Source organism: Dendrobates tinctorius, unplaced genomic scaffold, assembly GCF_039654945.1.
Source record: "Dendrobates tinctorius isolate UK_male_01 unplaced genomic scaffold, ASM3965494v1 ptg000075l, whole genome shotgun sequence".
NCBI lineage: Eukaryota > Metazoa > Chordata > Amphibia > Anura > Dendrobatidae > Dendrobates > Dendrobates tinctorius.
Window position 1 is genome coordinate 42,263,732 of NW_027361743.1, and position 21,134 is coordinate 42,284,865.

Below are 21,134 nucleotides of genomic sequence, written 5' to 3' on the forward strand. Positions count from 1 at the left end.
CAATACTCGACATCACAGCTGTCCCTGCCCCCTTTCCTTCACAATGGGTTTTGCACAATCTCATTAGATTCTTCAATCAAAATATAGTTTGAGATCTGACCATCATGGCTGTACACATGTGTTGTTTCCTGAAACATCAGGACATTCGATTAAAAAAAAAAAAAAAAAAAGCTCCAGTAGTCACTGTGAAAATTGCAAGATTTCTATGTTATGGTTTTAAAACTGAATGTAAAAAGAAACTTGCCTACAAGTTTAAAATGCTAATTTAAATGCAGCGAGCTGTGTACACTTATTTTTATTTTTTTAAAGCACTTATTGAGCATTTTCTGAATTAAAACTTAAATTTTCTCAGCCAGACAGGTAGTAAAATGATACACAAAGGTATGTTAACACCCCCTTCTAGGCCTCCTATTGAAAAGTGCTGACCGTCTCCCTTTAGAGGCACGCTGTCCTTTTGGCTTGTATATATTGATTTGGGCTAGTTGTGTACTACTGCTATGACTACTGTGGTTTCCAGTAGGGCTGTGAATATATGGACCTTGAAAATTATGAACTATCTCTATAGATGATAGACGTGTCTTGTGTAGCTGTGATTTCTGCTTTAGAGCTCAATCAATAAACCTGGAGACCCCCTTTAATTATTGTGCATCTCTTACGGCGGGATCTGCCCTGTCTTTTTCCAGTGGCTTCTAGCAGCACAGTCTGTTCAGTTTTTGGTGTCTTGTCTTACATGCTGTTGTATCTTTGAGAAAATCCTAGTACATTGCTTCCCAATGCTCGGGGGGATACTGTGGCGCCTTTTAAAAGCAGTCATAATCAAAAAATCAAAAATGTCTTGTGCTGTGTGCTTTTCCTCCTACAGAAATATATATATAAAAAATAAAAATGAATATAACGAATAAAAAAAGTAGAAAGTGAAGGTTTGTCTCATGATATTTTTTTTTTTTTTTTTTTTTAAACGAAAGCGTGGGATGTTCTCCTAGATCTTTCATCTTTATTGACAGCTTTAAAGATGTAATGCAGCAACTCCTTAACATGAAAAACTTCTACCTGAATTGTTTTGAGTAGTCACTGACTTTTACTTTGTATAATTGGCAATGACAGTAATGGGCTTTATGCTTGTGTTAAGGCCCCCATACACCTGAGCTTGCTGTTGGCAGAAAGCTTCCGAAACTCCTCCGTAAACATGAACACACGGCTTTTGCAAGTATTCATGTGTTTTCAATGGAGAGAGGGCAGAAAGTGTCTGCTAGACAGCCTATCCCTAGTGGGAATTTAAAGGGTATTTGTCACCTGCTTTTTTCTACTTTATCTGAGAGCAATATATTGTAGAGAAAAAGACCCTGATTCCAGCGATGTATCACTTAGCTTACTGGGTGCAGCAGTTGTGATACAATCAGAGTTTTTAGATGTAGCAGGTAGCAGAGCTCTGAAAGCTACCCTCGCCCACACCACAGCTTTCTATGTATATTGACAGTAAGCTACTAATCAGTGCTGGGGGCACAGTTGGACCAGGAGGCATGTGGTCGCCTAGTCCAGCAGTGATAATCTCCTGCTGATAAATCACTCATTTTTATTGAAAAAGCACAGTGTCTAATAAGTGACTCTTCACTGAAATCAGTGTCTCAGCACCTACATCGTGTCCTCAGATTACATAGCAAAACCTGCTGGCAGATTTCCTTTTAAACTGGTCCATCCTTATCTATTAAGAGATGAGTCTGAAGAGCCCTGCATCAGGATGGTTGATTCCACCTAAAGGTCGACTTCAGGCATCTTTAAAAGGAAAGCTATCATCAGAAAATGACCTATTATTTAAATCAGATTTTTGAGTTCCATGTATTTTTTTTATGTGAATTTTTTTAGTTTTCATATAGAGATATTTATTAATAAAAATAAAATTCGTAATCTTGCAATTTTTACATTGGCGAATAAGGCTTTTTCATGCTCTTACTTCCTGTCTTTTCAGGAGTTTTTTTTATCAGTATAGACAGGATCACAATAATGATTAACAGTTCAATACACAGGTGATGAAACGGGATCCACCAATCACAATAGGTGGTCACAGCTGACCCTGCTCCTGCGCAAGTCGCAGTGACCTTTGCACACACTCGTTACTTACATGCAAAAGGTAGTGTTGGGGCCTGATCATGGTGGCTATGTACACATGTTATTTCCTTAAACAGAGTAACAAAGTCCTAATAATATAAGTCTAAAAATGACTCAGTGGCCAGTGTGAAAAGTCCTAAAACCATAAGTCTTTTAACTTCTCTTGTATGCTGAGCTCAAACAGGACAGTGGAAACCTTGTAACACATTTCCTTTAAATTGTTAGATATTCTACATATGAACTGATGTCACTATAGTTTCCCGTCTCAGTAATGTTGGCACTCGTTGTATCTCATTTGGCCTCTTTAATGGTTTCTATCTTTTATGCAAAAAGAACTTATGATATTTATAATATATAATATAAAGCTGCATGGATGTATTTGTGTATCAAGCCATGCCCACTCCGCGTTAGCCACATTCACTCCACCCTCAAAGCTTCATCCACACGGCCCACGTTATTAGCGCAGAATCCTCCTTGCAGCCTTTCTGGGATTGATGCTGTGTGTGGATGGATCCCTGCAGCCCGTGAGCTGCAATCAAACACCAGATGACATTGGTTGAAGGGACGACAATGCCAGGAGGGGAGTTATGGCACGAGCAGGGTGCCAGTTACCTGGGTCATGGTGCTGCAGAGCAGAGCTGTCCACTGACTGTGGTGCTGCAGGTGTAGTGCCAGCTCTGCCCACTCCAGCCTCGCTATCTACAAGAAGAGCGGCACTGCACATGCCTGAGGTTCTCCCCTATTGCTAGCATTACACAAGGCTTCCTGGGAAATAGTGCTGTAGCATTTAGTCACCCAGAGCACAAGATAAAAATGATTCCTCACTGCAAGAGGGGATTGTAGCAGGCAGATTGGCTGGGTATATCCCCCTGACTAAAACTGGCAAAAGAGTTAGAGTATTTTGTCAGTATTTTACCTCCGTATTTAATCAGTATTTTGCCTCAGTGTTTGGTTAGTATTTTACCTCAGTGTTTTAGTATTTAACCTCAGTGTTTGATCAGTATTTTACTTCAGTATTTGGTCAGCATTTTTACCTCAGTGTTTGGTCTGTATCTAACCTCAGTATTTGGTCATTATTTTACCTCAGTATTTGGTCAGTATTTTACCTCCGTGTTTGGTCATTATTTTACCTCAGTATTTGGTCAGTATTTTACCTCAGTACTTGGTCAGTATTTTACCTCAGTATTTGGACTGTATCTTACCTCAGTATTTGGTCAGTATTTTACCTCAGTACTTGGTCAGTATTTTACCTCAGTATTTGGACTGTATCTTACCTCAGTATTTGGTCAGTATTTTACCTCAGTATTTGGTCAGTATTTTACCTCAGTATTTGGACTGTATCTTACCTCAGTATTTGGTCAGTATTTTACCTCCGTATTTGGTCAATGGTTTACCTCAGTGTTTGATCAGTATTTTACTTCAGTATTTGGTCAGTATTTTACCTCAGTGTTTGATCAGTATTTTACTTCAGTATTTGGTCAGCATTTACCTGAGTATTTGGTCAGTATTTTACCTCCGCATTTGGTAAGTGGTTTACCTCAATATTTGGTCGTTATTTTACCTCCGTCATTATTTTACCTCCGTATTTGGTCAGTATTTTACCTTCGCATTTAATCAGTACTAGCTGAAGAGCCCGGCGCTGCCCGGGCATAGTAACTAACTGTGGTTAGTTATAACAAATTATAATTATCCTCCATCCCATAGGCCCGTGCCCATATACCCATCATACATATCCTCCATCCCATAGTCCCATTCCCATTTACCCATCATACATATCCTCCATCCCATAGGCCCGTGCCCATATACCCATCATACATATCCTCCATCCCATAGTCCCATTCCCATTTACCCATCATACATATCCACCATCCCATAGGCCCGTGCCCATATACCCATCATACATATCCTCCATCCCATAGTAGAGTGCCCATATACCCATCACACATCCTCCATCCCATAGTCCCATGCCCATATACCCATCATACATATTCGTCATTCCATGGTCGAGTGCCCATATACCCATCACACATCCTTCATCTCATAGTCCCATGCCCATATACCCATCATACATATCCTCCATCCCATAGTCCCGTGCCCATATACCCATCATACAAATCTGCCATCCCATAGTCCTGTGCCCATATACCCATCATACATATCCTCCATCCCATAGTCCAGTGCCCATATACCCATCAAACATCCTCCATCCCATAGTCAACCATTATGACATCATAATGAGCGGCGGGGCTTGCAACCTATGATGACATCAGCGTTGCCATGGCAACCATTATGACATCATTTTGAGGGGCGGGGCTTGATATACACACACTTTTCCCCCATTATGTAGATAGGGGCAAAATTGTTTGGTGAATTGGAACGCGTGGGGTTAAAATTTCGCCCCACAACATAGCCTAGGACACTCTCGGGGTCTAGACTTGTGACTGTGCCAAATTTTGTGGCTGTAGCTGCGACAGTGCGAATGCCAATCCCGGACACACACACACACACACACACACACACACACACACACACACTTGAGCTTTATATATTAGATTTTACCTCCGTGTTTGGTCTGTATTTTATCTCCGTGTTTTAGTATTTAACTTCAGTGTTTGATCAGTATTTTACTTCAGTATTTGGTCAGCATTTACCTGAGTATTTGGTCAGTATTTTACCTCAATATTTAATCAGTATTTGGTCAGGGGTTAACCTCAATATTTGGTCGTTATTTTACCTCAGTGTTTCGTCAGTATCTTACCTTCGTATTTAATCAGTATGTTACCTCAGTGTTTGGACTGTATCTTACCGCAGTGTTTTAGTATTTAACTTCAGTGTTTGATCAGTATTTTACTTCAGTATTTGGTCAGCATTTACCTCAGTATTTGGTCAGTATTTTGCCTTTGTATTTAATCAGTATTTGACCTCAGTATTTGGTCAGTATTTTACCTTCGTATTTAATCAGTATTTTACCTCCGTATTTGGTCAGTATTTTACCTCAGTATTTGGTCAGTATTTTACCTTAGTATTTGGTCAGTATTTTACCTCGATGTTTGATCAGTATTTTATCTCAGTATTTTTTTATTGCAATTAGTGCAATTTCTCGAGATCAAATGTTTTTATATGCATTATAATCATTATAATTTGTTATAACTAACCACAGTTAGTTACTATGCCCGGGCAGCAGCGGGCCCTTCAGCTAGTATATTATATTTGTGAATTTCCTTTTAATGAACAGCATAATTTCAAATCCCACCAAGGACAACATCTACAAGGAGTCTGTATTTTCCTCGCGTTTTTGTGGGCATACTGATAGGGAATCTAGATTCTGAACGTCAATGGGGGCAGTGCTGATAATGACTGTTAGGCTAAGTGCACACGTTGCAGATAATTTCTGCTCAAAAACCTGAATCCCTTCCCAGAAACCGCACCTATTTTTCCGCGGCGTTTTTTGCGCGGTTTTGATGCATTTTTGATGCGTTTTTTCCGCAGCGCTTTCTAAAAGCATGGGAGAAGCCTAAACCGCGGAAAAATCCGCAAAATTAATGTGCATGCTGCGTTTTTTACCGCGATGCGTTTTTTTTGCAGTAAAAAACGCATCAATGTGCACAAAAAGAGCAAAATGCATAGAAATGACTGCAGCTTATTTTTAGCGGTTTTATAGTGAAAACCGCGGTAAAAACCGCTAAAAAAAACGCTGTGTGTGAACACAGCCTAAAGCTCGGTAGAATTAATGACGCTATATAAACAAGCATCATTTCTTGAATTTTTATTTTGGGTCAGTATTCATGCAGCTTCATACGCAGGCTTTTAAAGTGAATCTGCCACCAGGTTTTTGCTACCCCATCTGAGATCAGCATATTGTAGAGGCAGTGACCCTGATTTCACGTTGTCACCAAAGCCCCCGTTACACATAGCGATATCGCTAGCAATATCGCTGTAACGTCACCGATTTTGTGACGTAGCAGCGATATTGTTAGCGATATCGCTACATGTGATACTTACCTCCGACCGGCTCCCCCGCTGGTTATCGCTGATCGCGCGAGAAGGTCCTGGACCATTTCTCGTCGGGCGCTTCCTGCTGGGCTTCCTGTGGCAGCGACGCGTGAACGCGGGCGGGAGGACGTCAGGATCGCCGCGTCTGACAGGTAAGTAGCGACCGCTGCTATGTCACTGGTGAGATCTGCCTGTGTGGCAGCTCACTAGCGACCACTTAGCGATTCACCAGCGATCCATATCGTTGTCGGGATCGCTGGTGCATCGCTAAGTGTAACGGTTCCCTTACTGGTCTGATTGCTGCAGTTTTGATAAAATCATCGTTTTATCTGCTACAGATCTACCAGTTCTCAGAATGCTGAGCACTGTATAATCCCACCCACACGACTGATTGACAGATTTCTGTGTACACTGTACATAGGCAGAACGCTGCCAATCAGTGCAGTGGGGTTATACAAAGCTCATGGATATGAAGGACTATATTGCAGCCGTTTTACTCATCTTCTAGTGATAAAATCACAGTTTTTTCAGCAGGAGATTATCAAAACTACAGCAAGCACTCCAGTTAGTGACACATTGCTGGAATCAGGGTCTCTGCGTCTACATTATGCTGCTCTTAGATTAAATGGGAAAAACCTGGTGACAGATTCCTTTTAAGCAGAGATGGATGTGATCACTTTACCTTTATTCACTTGCAGGATTTGGATGAATGCCTTTATTAATAACGATCCATGTCTGCTGTCCTCATATGTATACCGTAGCTAAACAAGCAAATCATTTCTCCTTACAACACAATGGATAGTCCAGGGCTGCACATACAAATAATGTAGGCAGGGGCGCACTCGCCACCGGCCGAGCAATTGCCTGTGAATATCAATTCAGTACTTTGTTCCCTCCATGCTTCCTGCATTTGTAGGTTTATTAGGGCAATGTTGTAATTTTTATCGGGCCGCTCGTCTGATTCTTGCTCACTTCTCTCAGAATTCAATTTTTTTTTCTCATAAATTTTGGGAATGCGGTAATTACATTCATAGGATGTTTCTCCGATTGTTCGTGTTATGGGAATATTTTATCATTATTTGCATTTTTATGTTCAGCTTTTATTTAAAACTCACCGTAGGATATTGTCCTGTTTTTTACCATTTGCTGCTTGTGATAGTAATTGTATGGCAGCTTAGTTCTTAAAGAATTCTGGAGAAGGCTTCCTTAGGTACTGTATTGTATTTTATTTTGTAAATATTTTAATGCTTTTTTTATATACTTTTTTATGTTTGAATACTTCTTCATGGATTTAAGCACCTGCACTCCCGCAGTTTTATGAAGGGTTGTCACTTGAAGGTTACCTCTTCTCTAAACACAACCATCCTCAATAATCCGAGGTGATCACTTCGGGCAGGGTAGTCCGATAATAGAATTCCTTATAAGGCTGCATTGCATGGAACATGTAGTAATGTATGTAAGCCATCCACATGAATAAGCTAAGAATCCCGTTTCCTTGTAACCTAACAGAAGTTGTGGAAAGGACACGACTGCTGACAACTAGGGTCCTTTAATAGTAGGTTTAGTGATGCAGCTGGAGGCTCGGACTGGCCCACAGGAGAATGCTTCGGGGGGTCCCTGTGGAGAAGTGGGCCACCACCCTCGTACTTGGCACAAAACACATGATTCCCTATGTACAGACAAAGGTTGTATCTTATTCACCCCAGTTTATTGCTATAGAAATTTATGAATGAGGATAGTCATATTTTCATGTAACTGAAAAGTTTGGCCCCCCAGTCCGACACTGTGCAGCTGTATAGTTACTTGAGGGTTTTCTGAAAGCGTGACAACCCTAACAGGAGTTGTAAAAATCAATGATCCCTCTAAGCCTTTATCGCTATCGAGAGACTTGTGCGCTGTTCGCTCTAAGCCAAGTTGTTATACGGAACAGCATCAAGTAAATATTAAAGTACACTGCCCTGATATGCAACAGCCCGATACACAAGACCACATAGCATCCAGGCAAAAAAATATTAATCGGCATCCAAGTGTAAAAAAGTGAAGGTTATTTGGTGGTCCAGGGCAGCGAGGGATTAATGCAAGCGTCCCTGGTGGTCTGTGGCAGTTAGTGTCTCATTTCTGCATGTCTAGTGAGTTAAGTGACACAGTTATTGACATTAAATCTGCTGGTCTAGTACAGTTAAATGAGATTTGTTGAAGTACTCCTCCTCCTCCCATCAAAATTTTTATCCTCATAATATATTGCAGTCATATTATATTTTTTCCATGGTACATGACGGCACCACGAGAGAGGGGATCCGCCCTACGAGGACAGGAAACCTTCAAGATAAAAGGGGCGGCTCCTCTCTCCGCATCAGTTGGTTTCCTGTCCTCGATGGGGAACCCTCAAGATGAAAACCTCTTGATGGAAGAAAGAAGAGGATGCCTGGGCCTGGGTCGGGTGATTAGTGGCAGGCATGGGTCTGCTACACCCGACACCGGGTACTGGTAGTCGCCTCGGGGGCCATATACACCTATGCCCCCCCTGAGCGAGAGCATGGCCACAGCCGGGCAGATACCCAGGCGAATGGATGTCAGCGAGGAGGTCCAGGGAGGCCACTGATAGTGTTCCTCCCTGTTGACATATAGTGGCCATGCAGCCCGAGAGGCACATCAGTGCCCGGGCAGAAGAGCTCCTCGGAGGCCACAGATTGTGTACCCTCCCTGTGAGCACCAGACACCGGACCCCGCAGCGGAGGTCGTTCCGCACATACCTGCGCCAGCAGGGAGATGGGGTCCACCATGCAGGTAAGAGGTGTCCGGGGGTCCCGAAATGCAGACGCTCACTCGGCCGGGCCGCACCGGGAGGCGCGCGCGCTGGGAGCGCGCATCATGGCCGACGACCCGGAAGTGGTGCGGCGACCCGGAAGTAGAGCAGCGCGCACGACACCACGGGGCCTGGGAGAAGCAGAAGGTGTGCACGGTCCCGGGAGGGGCACGGAGCACGCATGCGCGCGCGCACGTCCACACAGATGCGCGGCAGGTGCAAGACCAGTTGGTCTTAAAAAAAAAAAAAAAAGGGGCTATTTAAGTTCGCCAGAGAAGGCGAGCAGGCGTCACAGCACCAATTTGGAGCAGAAGTAACTGCTTGCAGCATCAGCAGCGTAATGGAGAGCCCTTCGCCAGAGCATGTGCTACCACGCCAGGAAGCAAAAGAGGGGCGGTCGCGCTCGGAGGAGAAAGCACGTCGCAGCAGTAGTGTGAGCCACTCGGGCAGCGCACGGGCGGGTCGTCACCGCAGGAAAGAGGGGTCCGTAGTCTCGTTGGGAGACAGTGAAAGGACCAGCCAACCTCCAGATCCGGTACCCGTTCTATGAAGCGTCCGAGTGGTGAGTGAACTTCGAGAAAGTCCAGTTGTCTAATATCTGTTCTCTTTCTCCTTTTCTTTCTCCCTCTCCTCCTCCTCCTCTTATATACATTGGCGGGGTGGAGTATAGGACGTCCCTAAGAAATGTAGAGGGAAGTCGAAGAATAAGGAATGCGCCTTATGTAAAAATCCCACAGAGGCAGCCTGGAACAAAAAGTTGTGCCAGGAATGCATTAACAAAACCAAAGCGGAGGAGACACCCTCATTTTCGGCTAGTCTGAGGACCATAATTCAGACAGAAGTTTCAAAATCAGTAAGAGCTTTACAACCTGTAGATACAGAAAGGAAAAATAGGAGAGCAAGCCCCTCAGGGATCTCTCAGCAAGACTCTACAGAGTCAGAGGACGACTCAAATAAGTCTCAGTATGTAGGAAGTAGCTCGGACGAGGAAGATACGTTTCCAGTAGAAACTACGGATGAGCTCATTAAAGCAGTTAGATCTACCATGGGACTAGTAGAAGAACAGACAAAAAAGACAGCCCAAGATCTCATGTTCAGCGGATTGCAAAAGAAAAAACGTAAGGCCTTCCCTGTTAACGAGCAACTAAAAGCACTAATAAAACGCGAATGGGAAAAGCCAGAAAGGAAGTCCCAGATAACGAATTCCCTAAAGAGGAGATACCCCTTTGAGGAGGAAGCATCCTCGTCCTGGGATAGGGCCCCCAAAATTGATGTGGCGATATCAAAGGTCGCCAGAAAATCTTCCCTACCCTTTGAGGACCTGGGGTTCCTAAAAGAGCCACTGGACCGAAAGGTAGACAATTGCCTTAAATCAGCCTGGGAAACCTCGGCTGGCGCACTAAGACCCGCCATCGCAGCCACTTGTGTGGCTAGGTCCCTAAAGATATGGACAGACAACTTGGAAGATCAGTTAGAACAAGGAGTTCCCAGGGACATGATTCTGGAATCATTACCGGCTATTAGAGCGCCGGTGGGCTTTCTTGCAGAGGCGTCAGCAGATTCGGCCAGACTAGCGTCAAAATCAGCAGCCTTAACAAATGTAGGACGGCGGGCGGTATGGCTCAAGTGCTGGCCGGGGGACACACAGGCAAAACTGAAGCTTTGTTCTCTACCATGTGAGGGAAATTTCTTATTCGGTCCAGCACTGGATGAAGTATTGGAAAAAGCGAGTGACACAAAAAAGAATTTTCCGAAACAACCGTTTCAGGCCTTTCGGCGCTCCTTTCAGAGGGGCCGAAAGTTTAGAAGGCAACAGTTCAAAGAACGTGACAGAAATAATTCTGACAGACGATACAGAGGAGGGGAGAGGCTTCTATTTTAGTAAGCCCCCTAGAGAAGCCAAAAAACCCGGCCAGTGACGGACCCTCTCAGGTGGGGGGAAGGCTCTCTCACTTCCTCCCAGCCTGGGAAAGGATCTCATCCAGTACCTGGATCCGACAGATAGTAGGGTCAGGTCTGGAATTAAAATTCCACCACTGGCCACCACAAAAATTCATCCAAACTCCGGTACAATCATCCCAAGAAAGACAAAAGAGTTTGGAGGGGGAGGTGTTATCGCTTATACAAAAGCACGTACTGGAAGAAGTTCCAGAAGGGGAAAAGAAGGAAGGTTTTTACTCCCCCCTATTTCTGATAAAGAAACCAGACAATTCCTGGAGGACGATTGTAAACCTGAAAGGCCTCAACAAGTATCTAGTAGTCCCATCGTTCAAAATGGAAACGATAAGGTCTACGGTGAAACTCCTCTTCCCTCGGTGTTACATGTCGGTCCTGGATCTCAAGGACGCTTACTATCATGTCCCGATCCGGCAGCAAGACCGCAAATTTCTCAGGGTGGCAGTCCAGATAAACTCTCAGTGGCATCATTTTCAATACAAGGCTCTGCCCTTTGGGGTAGCAACAGCCCCCCGGGTCTTTACGAAGTTAATTGCGGAGGTCACGGCACATCTCAGAGAAAAAGATGCTCTAGTAATACCATATCTGGACGACTTCTTGATAGTGGGGAAGGATTTCGCTCACTGTCAGGAACAAGTCAAGACAGTAATAGAGACTCTTCAGACTCTGGGTTGGCAACTGAACTTCAAAAAATCCAGGTTGGAGCCAACGATGGTCCAGAATTTTTTGGGCCTAACAATAGACTCGGTAATGCAGGAGTGTCGCCTCCCAGAGGAGAAAGAAGAGAAAATCAAAAACCTAATCAGAACAACGTTAGGAAAGCCAACAATGACGCTGAGGAAAGCCATGTCAGTGTTGGGGTCCCTAACCTCATGCATACCAGCGGTAAAATGGGCCCAACTTCACACAAGGGAACTTCAGTGGTGTGTGTTACAAAACGATCTGACGCTTCAGGGGCAGTTGGAACAGAAGCTTACCATCCCGGATACTGTACTCCAGTCGCTAAAGTGGTGGCTACAGATAGAGTCCTCTCCGAGGGGAGTACCCTGGACATATGCAGCCTCCAGAGTAGTCACGACAGATGCCAGTCCCTGGGGCTGGGGAGCCCATCTAGACACCCTGTGGCTCCAAGACCCTTGGGCGCGGGGGGAAAAAGATCTATCCTTAAACGAGTGGGAACTACTAGCCATCGAAAGAGCGCTGGAAAGATTACTGACACACCTAAGAGGACATCATGTGAAAGTCCTATCAGACAATCGTACGGCGGTTGCATACGTAAACCATCAAGGGGGCACTCGTTCTCGGTCTTTGATGGAAATAGCGAAAAGAATCTTGACTCTGGCGGAACATCAGTTCCTTTCATTATCGGCCCTGCATATCCGAGGCGCGGACAACCTGAAGGCAGACTTTCTGAGCAGGAACCACTTAAAGCAAGGAGAATGGTGCCTAAAAGAGTCCATTTTTCAGCAAATTGTGCAGAGGTGGGGAAAACCCATAATAGATCTCTTCGCCTCAAAAACCAACAGGAAAGTTCAAAAATTCTGCTCCCTAAGACCAGCAGACATGCCACTGGCAGTAGACGCCTTCAGAATAAGATGGACATCAGGTCTCCTGTACGCCTTCCCTCCAATATGCCTCATTCCATTAGTCCTGAAAAAAATCAGGGAGGATCAAGCCAGAGTAATTATGATAGCTCCCTTTTGGCCAAAAAGGCCGTGGTTCTATTGGCTGAGGGTGATGTCAGTGACAGACCCATGGGTGCTCCCAGAGGATCACGACCTCCTAACACAGGGTCCCTTCAATCATCCTCCGAATTCCAGGCTGCATTTGACAGCCTGGAATTTGAAAGGTCACTGTTAGAGAAGAAAGGCTTTTCAGCAAGATTGATTTCCACCCTAATTAGTAGCAGAAAGCCAGTGACCACAAAAATATATGGGAGGATATGGAGAAAATTTTTGTCCACCTCAGGCCCAATACAGGAGGGGGAAGTGCCTGTGAGGGCGGTACTAGAATTCCTACAAAAGGGTTTGGATCTGGGCTTAGCAGTCAGCACCCTGAAAGTACACGTTTCAGCCCTGGCAGCATTATTTAATTATGACCTGGCAAGCGATAGATGGGTGGCCAGATTTATCCGGGCCTGTGCTAGAGCTGACTCTGTCCCATCTCCTAAACCTCCTTCCTGGGATCTAAATTTAGTCCTATCATCCCTAACTGAAAGTCCGTTCGAACCAATAAACGCAACACCAGATAAAGTGGTAACTTTAAAAACAGCCCTGTTAGTGGCGCTCACATCGGCACGTAGGGTTGGGGACTTACACGCACAGCAGCAGATCCACCATACACTCAGGTTATGGACGATAGAGTCATGTTGAGATTAGATCCAGCATACCTCCCTAAGGTAGTGTCAAAATTCCACAGAGCCCAGGAAATAATCTTGCCATCCTTTTGTCCTAACCCCGGTAACAAAAAGGAAGAGAAATTACATTGCTTAGACGTTAGAAGATGTATCCTACAATATTTAGAGGTGACAAAACCATGGAGAAAACAGAGGGCCTTATTTGTCTCGTATCAAGGAGCAAGGAAAGGCCTTAAAGCCTCTAAGCAAACTATAGCTAGATGGGTGAGAGAGGCCATCATACTAGCATATAGTAGTGCAGGTAGGGCTGTTCCAGAGGGCCTAAAAGCCCACTCCACGAGGGCCATGGCAGCGTCCTGGGCGGAGAAAGCGGACGCCTCCATCGACCAAATCTGTAAGGCGGCCACTTGGTCCTCTCCATCTACCTTTTTCAGACATTACAGATTAGACCTATCTGCCACCTCTGATCTCACATTTGGGAGAAGAGTGTTACAGGCAGTGATCCCCCCCTAAAAGAGAATGCAAATCTCTGTAACTCTCTCGTGGTGCCGTCATGTACCATGGAAAAACACGGGTATTACATACCTGGTAATGTGTTTTTTCATGAGACATGACGGCACCCTTATATTCCCGCCCTATCACATCATTAGTTGGGTGTTTCGTTAGTATTATACACTCCCTTGGTGTTGGAAATTTAGCAGTGTAAAATATGTATTGCTCATGTGTGCACTAACCTGCGGAGTTCCTCTCGTGCTCTGTAAAACAACTGATGCGGAGAGAGGAGCCGCCCCTTTTATCTTGAAGGTTTCCTGTCCTCGTAGGGCGGATCCCCTCTCTCGTGGTGCCGTCATGTCTCATGAAAAAACACATTACCAGGTATGTAATACCCGTGTATAGAGTTGGCTCATGCAACGAAAGGAGACTTCCTTTTTCTACATAGAGCAGAGAAAAGAGAACAATTAACTTGTTAGAAAGGCAAAATGAGCAATTGTAAGTACACAGTGCTGTATTATATGATGTCTGCAATATATTTAGAGAATAAAAAGTTTGACTAGAGTGCTTTTTTAATATTACCAGTGGTGTAGGGCAATGAGTGTATGTAAAAATCCTTAGTGATCTAGGGCAATGAACAGATTAATTTCTGTATCCCTGGTGGTCTAGTGCAGTAGTTATTCTTGTTAGTATGCCTGGTGGTCTAGGGTAGTGAGATGTTAATTTGTTTCCCTGGTAGTCTAGTGAAGATACAATGCAGCACAATGATAGAATAGCTCCTAGATTCTTCCCTGAATGGATTATAGAGATGAGCGCTGGGAGGGAATAGTGTGGACAGTGCAACTGTAATTGTACTGCTACACAATTTTCTCCATCTTTGAGATCAGATCTCAGGACTTACCCAATAAAACTGTGCCTGTGCATTGCTTGGAGGGAGGAATGGTAGTAAGGGTCATCAATAATCTGTTTATACAACCCCTGGAAAAAATTATGGAATCACCGGCCTTGGAGGATGTTCATTCAGTTGTTTAATTTTGTATTAAAAAAGCCGATCACAGTCATGGCACAAAACTAAAGTCAATTCAAATGGCAACTTTCTGGTTTTAAAAAACACTAAAAGAAATCAAGAACAATGGATAAGTATCTGTCTGTATTTCTCAGCATTAAGGACTAAAGAAATGGCAGCTTTGAGGGCCGTGCACAGTGGTTGGCTAAGGAAACTTGGTTCAGTAGGAGAAAGACACATCATGCTTCCTTCCTTTTGAAGAAAGGAAAATTTCCAGCAGCGCCATGAGCTCAGAGCTGGCAGCAACTAGTGGGACGAAGTTACACCTTATCTGATGTTCAGAGAAGTCTGATTAGAAGTCGTCTTTATGGATGAATTGTTTCCAAGAACTATACATTCTACATGGTTACAAGGCTAGTGACTCCACTATGCGCCAAAACACAGCAACTATGGTGCAGAAAAATTGCAGCAGGTGCAGGGTGATAAGTCAAAATGTGAAAAATGTCGTTGTTACAGAAGACAGTTTGTCATAGGCTGGAAATCTATACAATGAGTGTCTGCAGCAACAGTGAAGCATGGTGGAGGGTCTTTTAAGCTTGGGGCTGCATTTCAGCAAAAGGAGTTGTGGTTTTGCTCAGGATTAAGGATTTAGTAAATGTCGAGAAATACAAGCAGATACTTGCTCATCTTGTAATACCATCAGGGAGGCATCTGATTGGCTCCAAATTTATTCTGCCGCAGGATAACTATCTGAAGCATAGACCATGTCCTAGAGAACTATGTTCAGAAAAAAAGAAAAGGAGTTCTAGAAGTGATGATATGGCACCTACAGAGCTCTGATCTTGGAGAGCCAACCACAGATCTTCAGCAGCATCCATTGAAGATCTGTAGTTGGTTCTCCAAGATGTTTGGTATAAACTCTCTTCTGAGTTTAAAAACTTCATGCGTGTGTACCTAGAAGAGTTTATGCAGTTTTGAAGGCAGAGGGTGATGACACAAAATGTTGATTTGATTTAGATTTCTCTTTTGTTCGTTCACTTTGAATTTTTGGTAATTGAGAAAAATGAAATTAACACTTCTATTTTTCAAAGCATTCTTACTTTGTAGCATTTTTATCACCCCGGCCTAAAACTTCTGCACGATGCTGTATCTCATAACACACTTAATGCACAGACACAACTTATTAAATTTTTATTTCAAGTATGTCACAGTTTTGGTCCTCATTATTGGTTCATGGGGGGAGGGGCTGACACTAAAACCCTTGCTGAATTAAAGGGGTATTCCAACAGGAACAAGTTATCTCCTATTCAAAGGATATGTTGCTGCTAGATTGTTAGAGACCTGAGTACCGAGAACCCCCACTGATCCCTAATATGGTGGACTTGTGCCCCTTCTTTAACGTCAATGGAGTGGCAGTTGAGGATGCCAGCTAATGCTCCATCCATTCTCTATGGGACTGCCAGAGAAGGCCAGGTACCGTGCTTTCTTGGAGATCTTTGGTCGGCCCCCCCCACCCATTGGTTGATTGATCGACTGTGCTGCAATAGTAGATATAGCCACGTGTATGAAGTAGATTTGCATATTTTACTGCACAAAGGAGATCCCAGGACACTGACTGCTTTCTGTATGTTATAGGGAGTCTGTCAGCACGAAGTCAAATACAGGCGCGCAGTGCACCTTTGGTGTGACCAAGCAGGTCAATGCACCTTCAACTGCAACTTGTTTTCCTTAATTGATTGACAGCTCTGGTTTTATAGGCGCTAGAGGAAGGCGGTGATAGATGTAAATAGGTGGGAAAGTGCCTGGAATGGTCGGTCACTGAGCGCCTATGCTTGATTTGTGCTGATAGACTCCCTATAAAGGGGTTGTTCACAGCGTTGACAACACCTTCTAAAATAAAAACCGCATTTCCTCACCTTCTGGACTGGGACAGTACCAGCAAAGTAAGTGCTGTGATTGCTGGCGATTGCATGACATTATGTGGTGCGAGTGCTGTGACTGGTGGACTTCAACACTCTTGTTATACACCAGGGTTGTGCAAGCACGTGCTAATGTTGCGGGAGCGCCGACAGTCTGGCAGGGTAGTATATGCTGTTTTTATTTTATATGGGGCACTTTTTAATTTAAAGCGAATCTGTCACCGTTTTTTTTGCCCTATCAGCTGCCGGCATTGACATCAGGGGCTTATCTGCAGCATTCTGTAAAGCTGTAGATAAGCCCCCAATGTACCTGAAAGATAAGAAAAACATGTTAGATTATACTCACCGCAGGGGGCGGTCCGGTGCCTCCCATCTTCATACAATGCCGTCCTCTTCTTCCCTACCTGTAGTAGCTCCGGCGCACTGTTCTTCCCTGTCGAGGGCAGATCAGAGTCCTGCAGTGCGCAGGCGTCGGGAGACGCCCCCCTGGTGGGTATAATCTAAAGGCCCCTTTACATTTAGCGATGCACCAGCAATCCCGACCACGATACGACCCAGTCAGGATCGCTGGTGCATCACTAAATGGTCGCTAGTGAGCTGCCACACAGGCAGATCTCACCAGCAATGTAGCGATTCTCGGCGGTCGTAATTACCTTTCAGACGAAGCGATGACCGCCGTCTTCCGCCCGCGTCCATAGCTTGCTCGTCGGCGCCAGCAGGAAGCCGATGACGAGAAATGGACGTGGACGATCTTGCGCGGAGCTAAGTATCACATGTAGCGATATCGCTGCTGCGTCACAAAATCGGTGACGCTTTAGCAATATGGCTGTGTGTAAAGCCCCCCTTAACATGTTTTTCTTATCTTTCAGGTTACATTGGGGGCTTATCTCCAGCATTACAGAATGCTGTAGATAAACCCCTGATGTCAATGCCAGCAGCTGATAGGGCAGAAAAAGGATGACAGATTCCCTTGAAGAGATTGTCCGAGTTGGCGTTGTTTTTTTTTTTTTCCTGGAAGACACATTCAGTAGAAAGGATTTTATATCATTATAATAAAACCATGTAATTTCTTTTTTGCATGTGTCACTGTTTGCTTCTGATTTGTCTTTCTAGACCTGAAATTGCCTTTTGTTCTAGCGCATTAACTGAAGGTGTGCTCGGATCATTGATTCTGGTGAAAGCATTCGTTTTCCCCGGCATGTTTGTTACAAGTCCAGCCAGTTCTCAGATCTGTTTGCTTAATGCTTTGCTGACCTCAGGAAGGCTTCCAAGAGCAGATTTGTGAGGGATTCGGAGATAAAGGAAGCCTTGCTGTAGAGACATTTGTATGTCCTGGTAAATTGGCCATAAAATTGGTCTCATGGAATAAGGCTCCAAGCAATCGCTATTTTAATTATTGCAGGCATGGCTGCTGAATATCCACGGCAAAGCTTTATAAATTTGGTTAAAATTGCCACTATTGAGACCTCCACACCCATCAGACCAACGTCAGCCGAACGCAATGATATTGGTGGGCACAGCCGACGGTCTGTGTATGGGGGGGGAGGCTCCCGATGATCCCATTTTGGACTGACTATCTTTTTGTTCTTGGTGATATGTCCTCTCTCACCGCAGAGCATGTGCTCCCCTGTATAGAGACGTTGGGAGAGATCTTTTGAGTAGGCGCTGTTCTACAGACTGAGCTATTCTACCGTATCCTGCAGTATGTGGTCGCTGGAGCAAATAGCTGCTGATCAGTGGGGGTGCCGAGTGACGGACCCCCATTAATCTGATATCGATGACCTGTCCTACATGTAGGTTATCAATCTACTGAGACTGGACAACCCATTCAAGATAGACAATATGTATTTATATCTGTTCAGCATTTTAGCTTCTTGCATTAAAAGTATATTTTAAATTTATACTTTTTTAATTTTTTTTTTTTTACACATGTATGACATCTGTCAGAGGCTTCTGTTACAGCCATCTATGGGAGCCTGTGGATGACAGATGGCAGCCATCGGACATATATGGTTTTTTCTTAATGTTTTGCGTCACACATCTTGGTGATAAGTCTTTTGTCTTTTCCATGGACAGATGGGTTGCACCTCCAGGAGAATAACAATAAATTATACTACAGCCAAGAATGCAGACGTTTACAATATTGTACGCTTTAATACGGGTATTGTAGAGCTTGGCTTATAAAAATGTGAAAACCTTCTATAGTAGAGTTTTTGGCGGTATTTATAAGTTACGTTATATTACAATCTGTTGGGGGGACGTTATCTGGAACTTTTATTGTAATTGTGGTGCATAGAGACTTGTGGCAGGAGTTGGGTATCCGTGGACATCTCACAAGGGGAGAGTGCCCACAAAATATCTCACGGGGTTAGGGTACCCGTGTACATCTCGGAGGGTTAAGTTTCCTTCAGAAATCAGGCCGGAGTAGGGCACCCACGTACATCTCGGACCGTTAGGTTGCCTATAGTAACCGGGCAGGAATAGGGCGCCCTCTTACATCTTGGAGGGTTAGGTTGCTGCAGGGCGCCAGCGGACATATAGCAAGGGTAGGGGCGCCTGCGGGCATCTGGCAGGGGTAGTGCGCCTGCGGGCATCTGGCAGGGGTAGGGCGCCTGCGGGCATCTGGCAGGGGTAGGGCGCCTGCGGGCATCTGGCAAGCAGAGTGGTTGATAGTTCTGTGATCATGCCCCAATAATTTTAACAGTGCTGCCTCCCTCTGTAAGATTTGTATACATTTTTGACTTTTTGGAGTCTTTTGAATCTTTTTTTTGGCCCTTTTTTCCTGAGTAAAACATGCTGCCTAATAATTCTACACACCATGATAAAGGGTGGTGTATCGTTAGGCCTCACCCTCCTCATTACTGAAATACACATAACCTGATTTGCTTTATCCAATAAGTATTCAAGGTTATGCAGCTTGGCGTTGGAAAATCTACATAGAAATGATGATCTGGTCAAAATATTAACTTATTCACTTTATAATTCTGCATGCAGTATATTGCAATGCATATTTAGGGAGTATTGGTTATTTTGATATCCGGTTCAAGAACTGCGCCTGCTGTCTAAAAACCACAAACAAGAGAATACAGCCTCCTGTGTAAGCGTTGAGATGTACATACACTAATGATATGAAATCTAAATTGCATTAGAAATAAACATATAAAATGAAGGTACTTAGTGCAGTATTGGCCAAGTTATGAGAGCCCATCAGCCATGACAAGGCAAACTGTTATTCGATGAGACTCTAACCCTGATATTTATCAAACAAGTCTCTCCTAAGGTAGAAGCCTACAAATATGTACTACACTTACCAGAAAATAAATTGCCATTGCAGATTTTTTTTTTTTCGCAAGTGTTGAACAAGCAGGGGGTGCTAAGAAATTAGAGCTTAGAAGCTTTCAGAATTGTGATAAATAGACAAAAGCTATAAGTAATTACCTATAATATTTAATACTTTTTTTTTCTATTTTAGATGGTTCTAGACCTTCACAAAAAGAGATAATTTCCTTGCGTGCATTTATGCTGCTTTTCTTGAAGCAACTCATTCTGAAGGTAAATCATTTCCTGAGTGTTCAATGTGGTCTTTTTTCCGATTCTGCAGGAATAATACACTACTAGCGGTTTTCTCATTGACTAGTATACTCAGCTTTTTCTCCGTTACCCACACTTATGGGTTTGGATGTTTGATGTGGGATGTCCCGGAGTGTGGTACATAAGTGCTCACCTATCGTCTAGAACATGTGGCTCACCCCCCGGGCACAGCGATAAATACTATTGTGCCTATTGATTCAATCATCTATGTTAAACTTGGCACTCACATGTGATAAATGATAACAAAATTTTATTTGTAGTAATATCCAGACAGGAGGAAGAGACGTCTTGTCTTGGTCTACAATTTGACCTTCATCAGCCTGCTGGATAAAGGAGCAATGCTTGAACCGGTGCAATGAAGAGATGAGCGGTGTCCACCGTTGTGTGAAAGGAGCGCTCCTTTATCTAGCTGACGATGACCAGATTGTAGACTGAAACGTCTCTTCCTTATGTCTGGATATTACTACAAATAAAATTTTGTTATTTATCACATGTGAGTTTTGGCATATATCTTCATAGGACTGGATCCTACTGGTGCACAATATACCAGATGTGCCATGTCTGTCTACTACATTAAATGTATATTGATTTAATCAGTCATAGTATTTATGATTATTTAGAAAAGTAAAGAACCCGTTAGAGGACCTTTCTAATTGTAGAGGTTTTTTTTTGGTTTTTTTTGCATCTATTAAACCCATATCAAATTCTCTGGAGATGGTAATGAAAATTGATGTGGATTTTGGTATGGATTCTCTGGAAATTTCCATCAAATCCTGAACGAGCACATGGCCCTTACATGGGTTTTCCACTATTCCGATATTGATGACCTTTCCTTGGGTTGGGTTATGAAATATCAGATGGGCTGACACATGGAAATCCCATTGATCAACCACTAGCAGCTCCAGCAGT

General features: G+C 43.8%; 1 protein-coding gene across 6 annotated transcripts in view; it reads left to right on the forward strand.

The window, feature by feature from the left end:
- Positions 1-21,134, forward strand: part of NBEA (neurobeachin) — a 915,436-nt gene that overhangs the window by 253,192 nt on the left and 641,110 nt on the right. For all 6 annotated transcript variants that reach the window (XM_073583206.1, XM_073583210.1, XM_073583208.1 and 3 more), the window contains exon 14: positions 20,107-20,186. In XM_073583206.1, the coding sequence (XP_073439307.1) occupies positions 20,107-20,186 (80 nt within the window). The remainder of the gene's footprint in view (positions 1-20,106; positions 20,187-21,134) is intronic.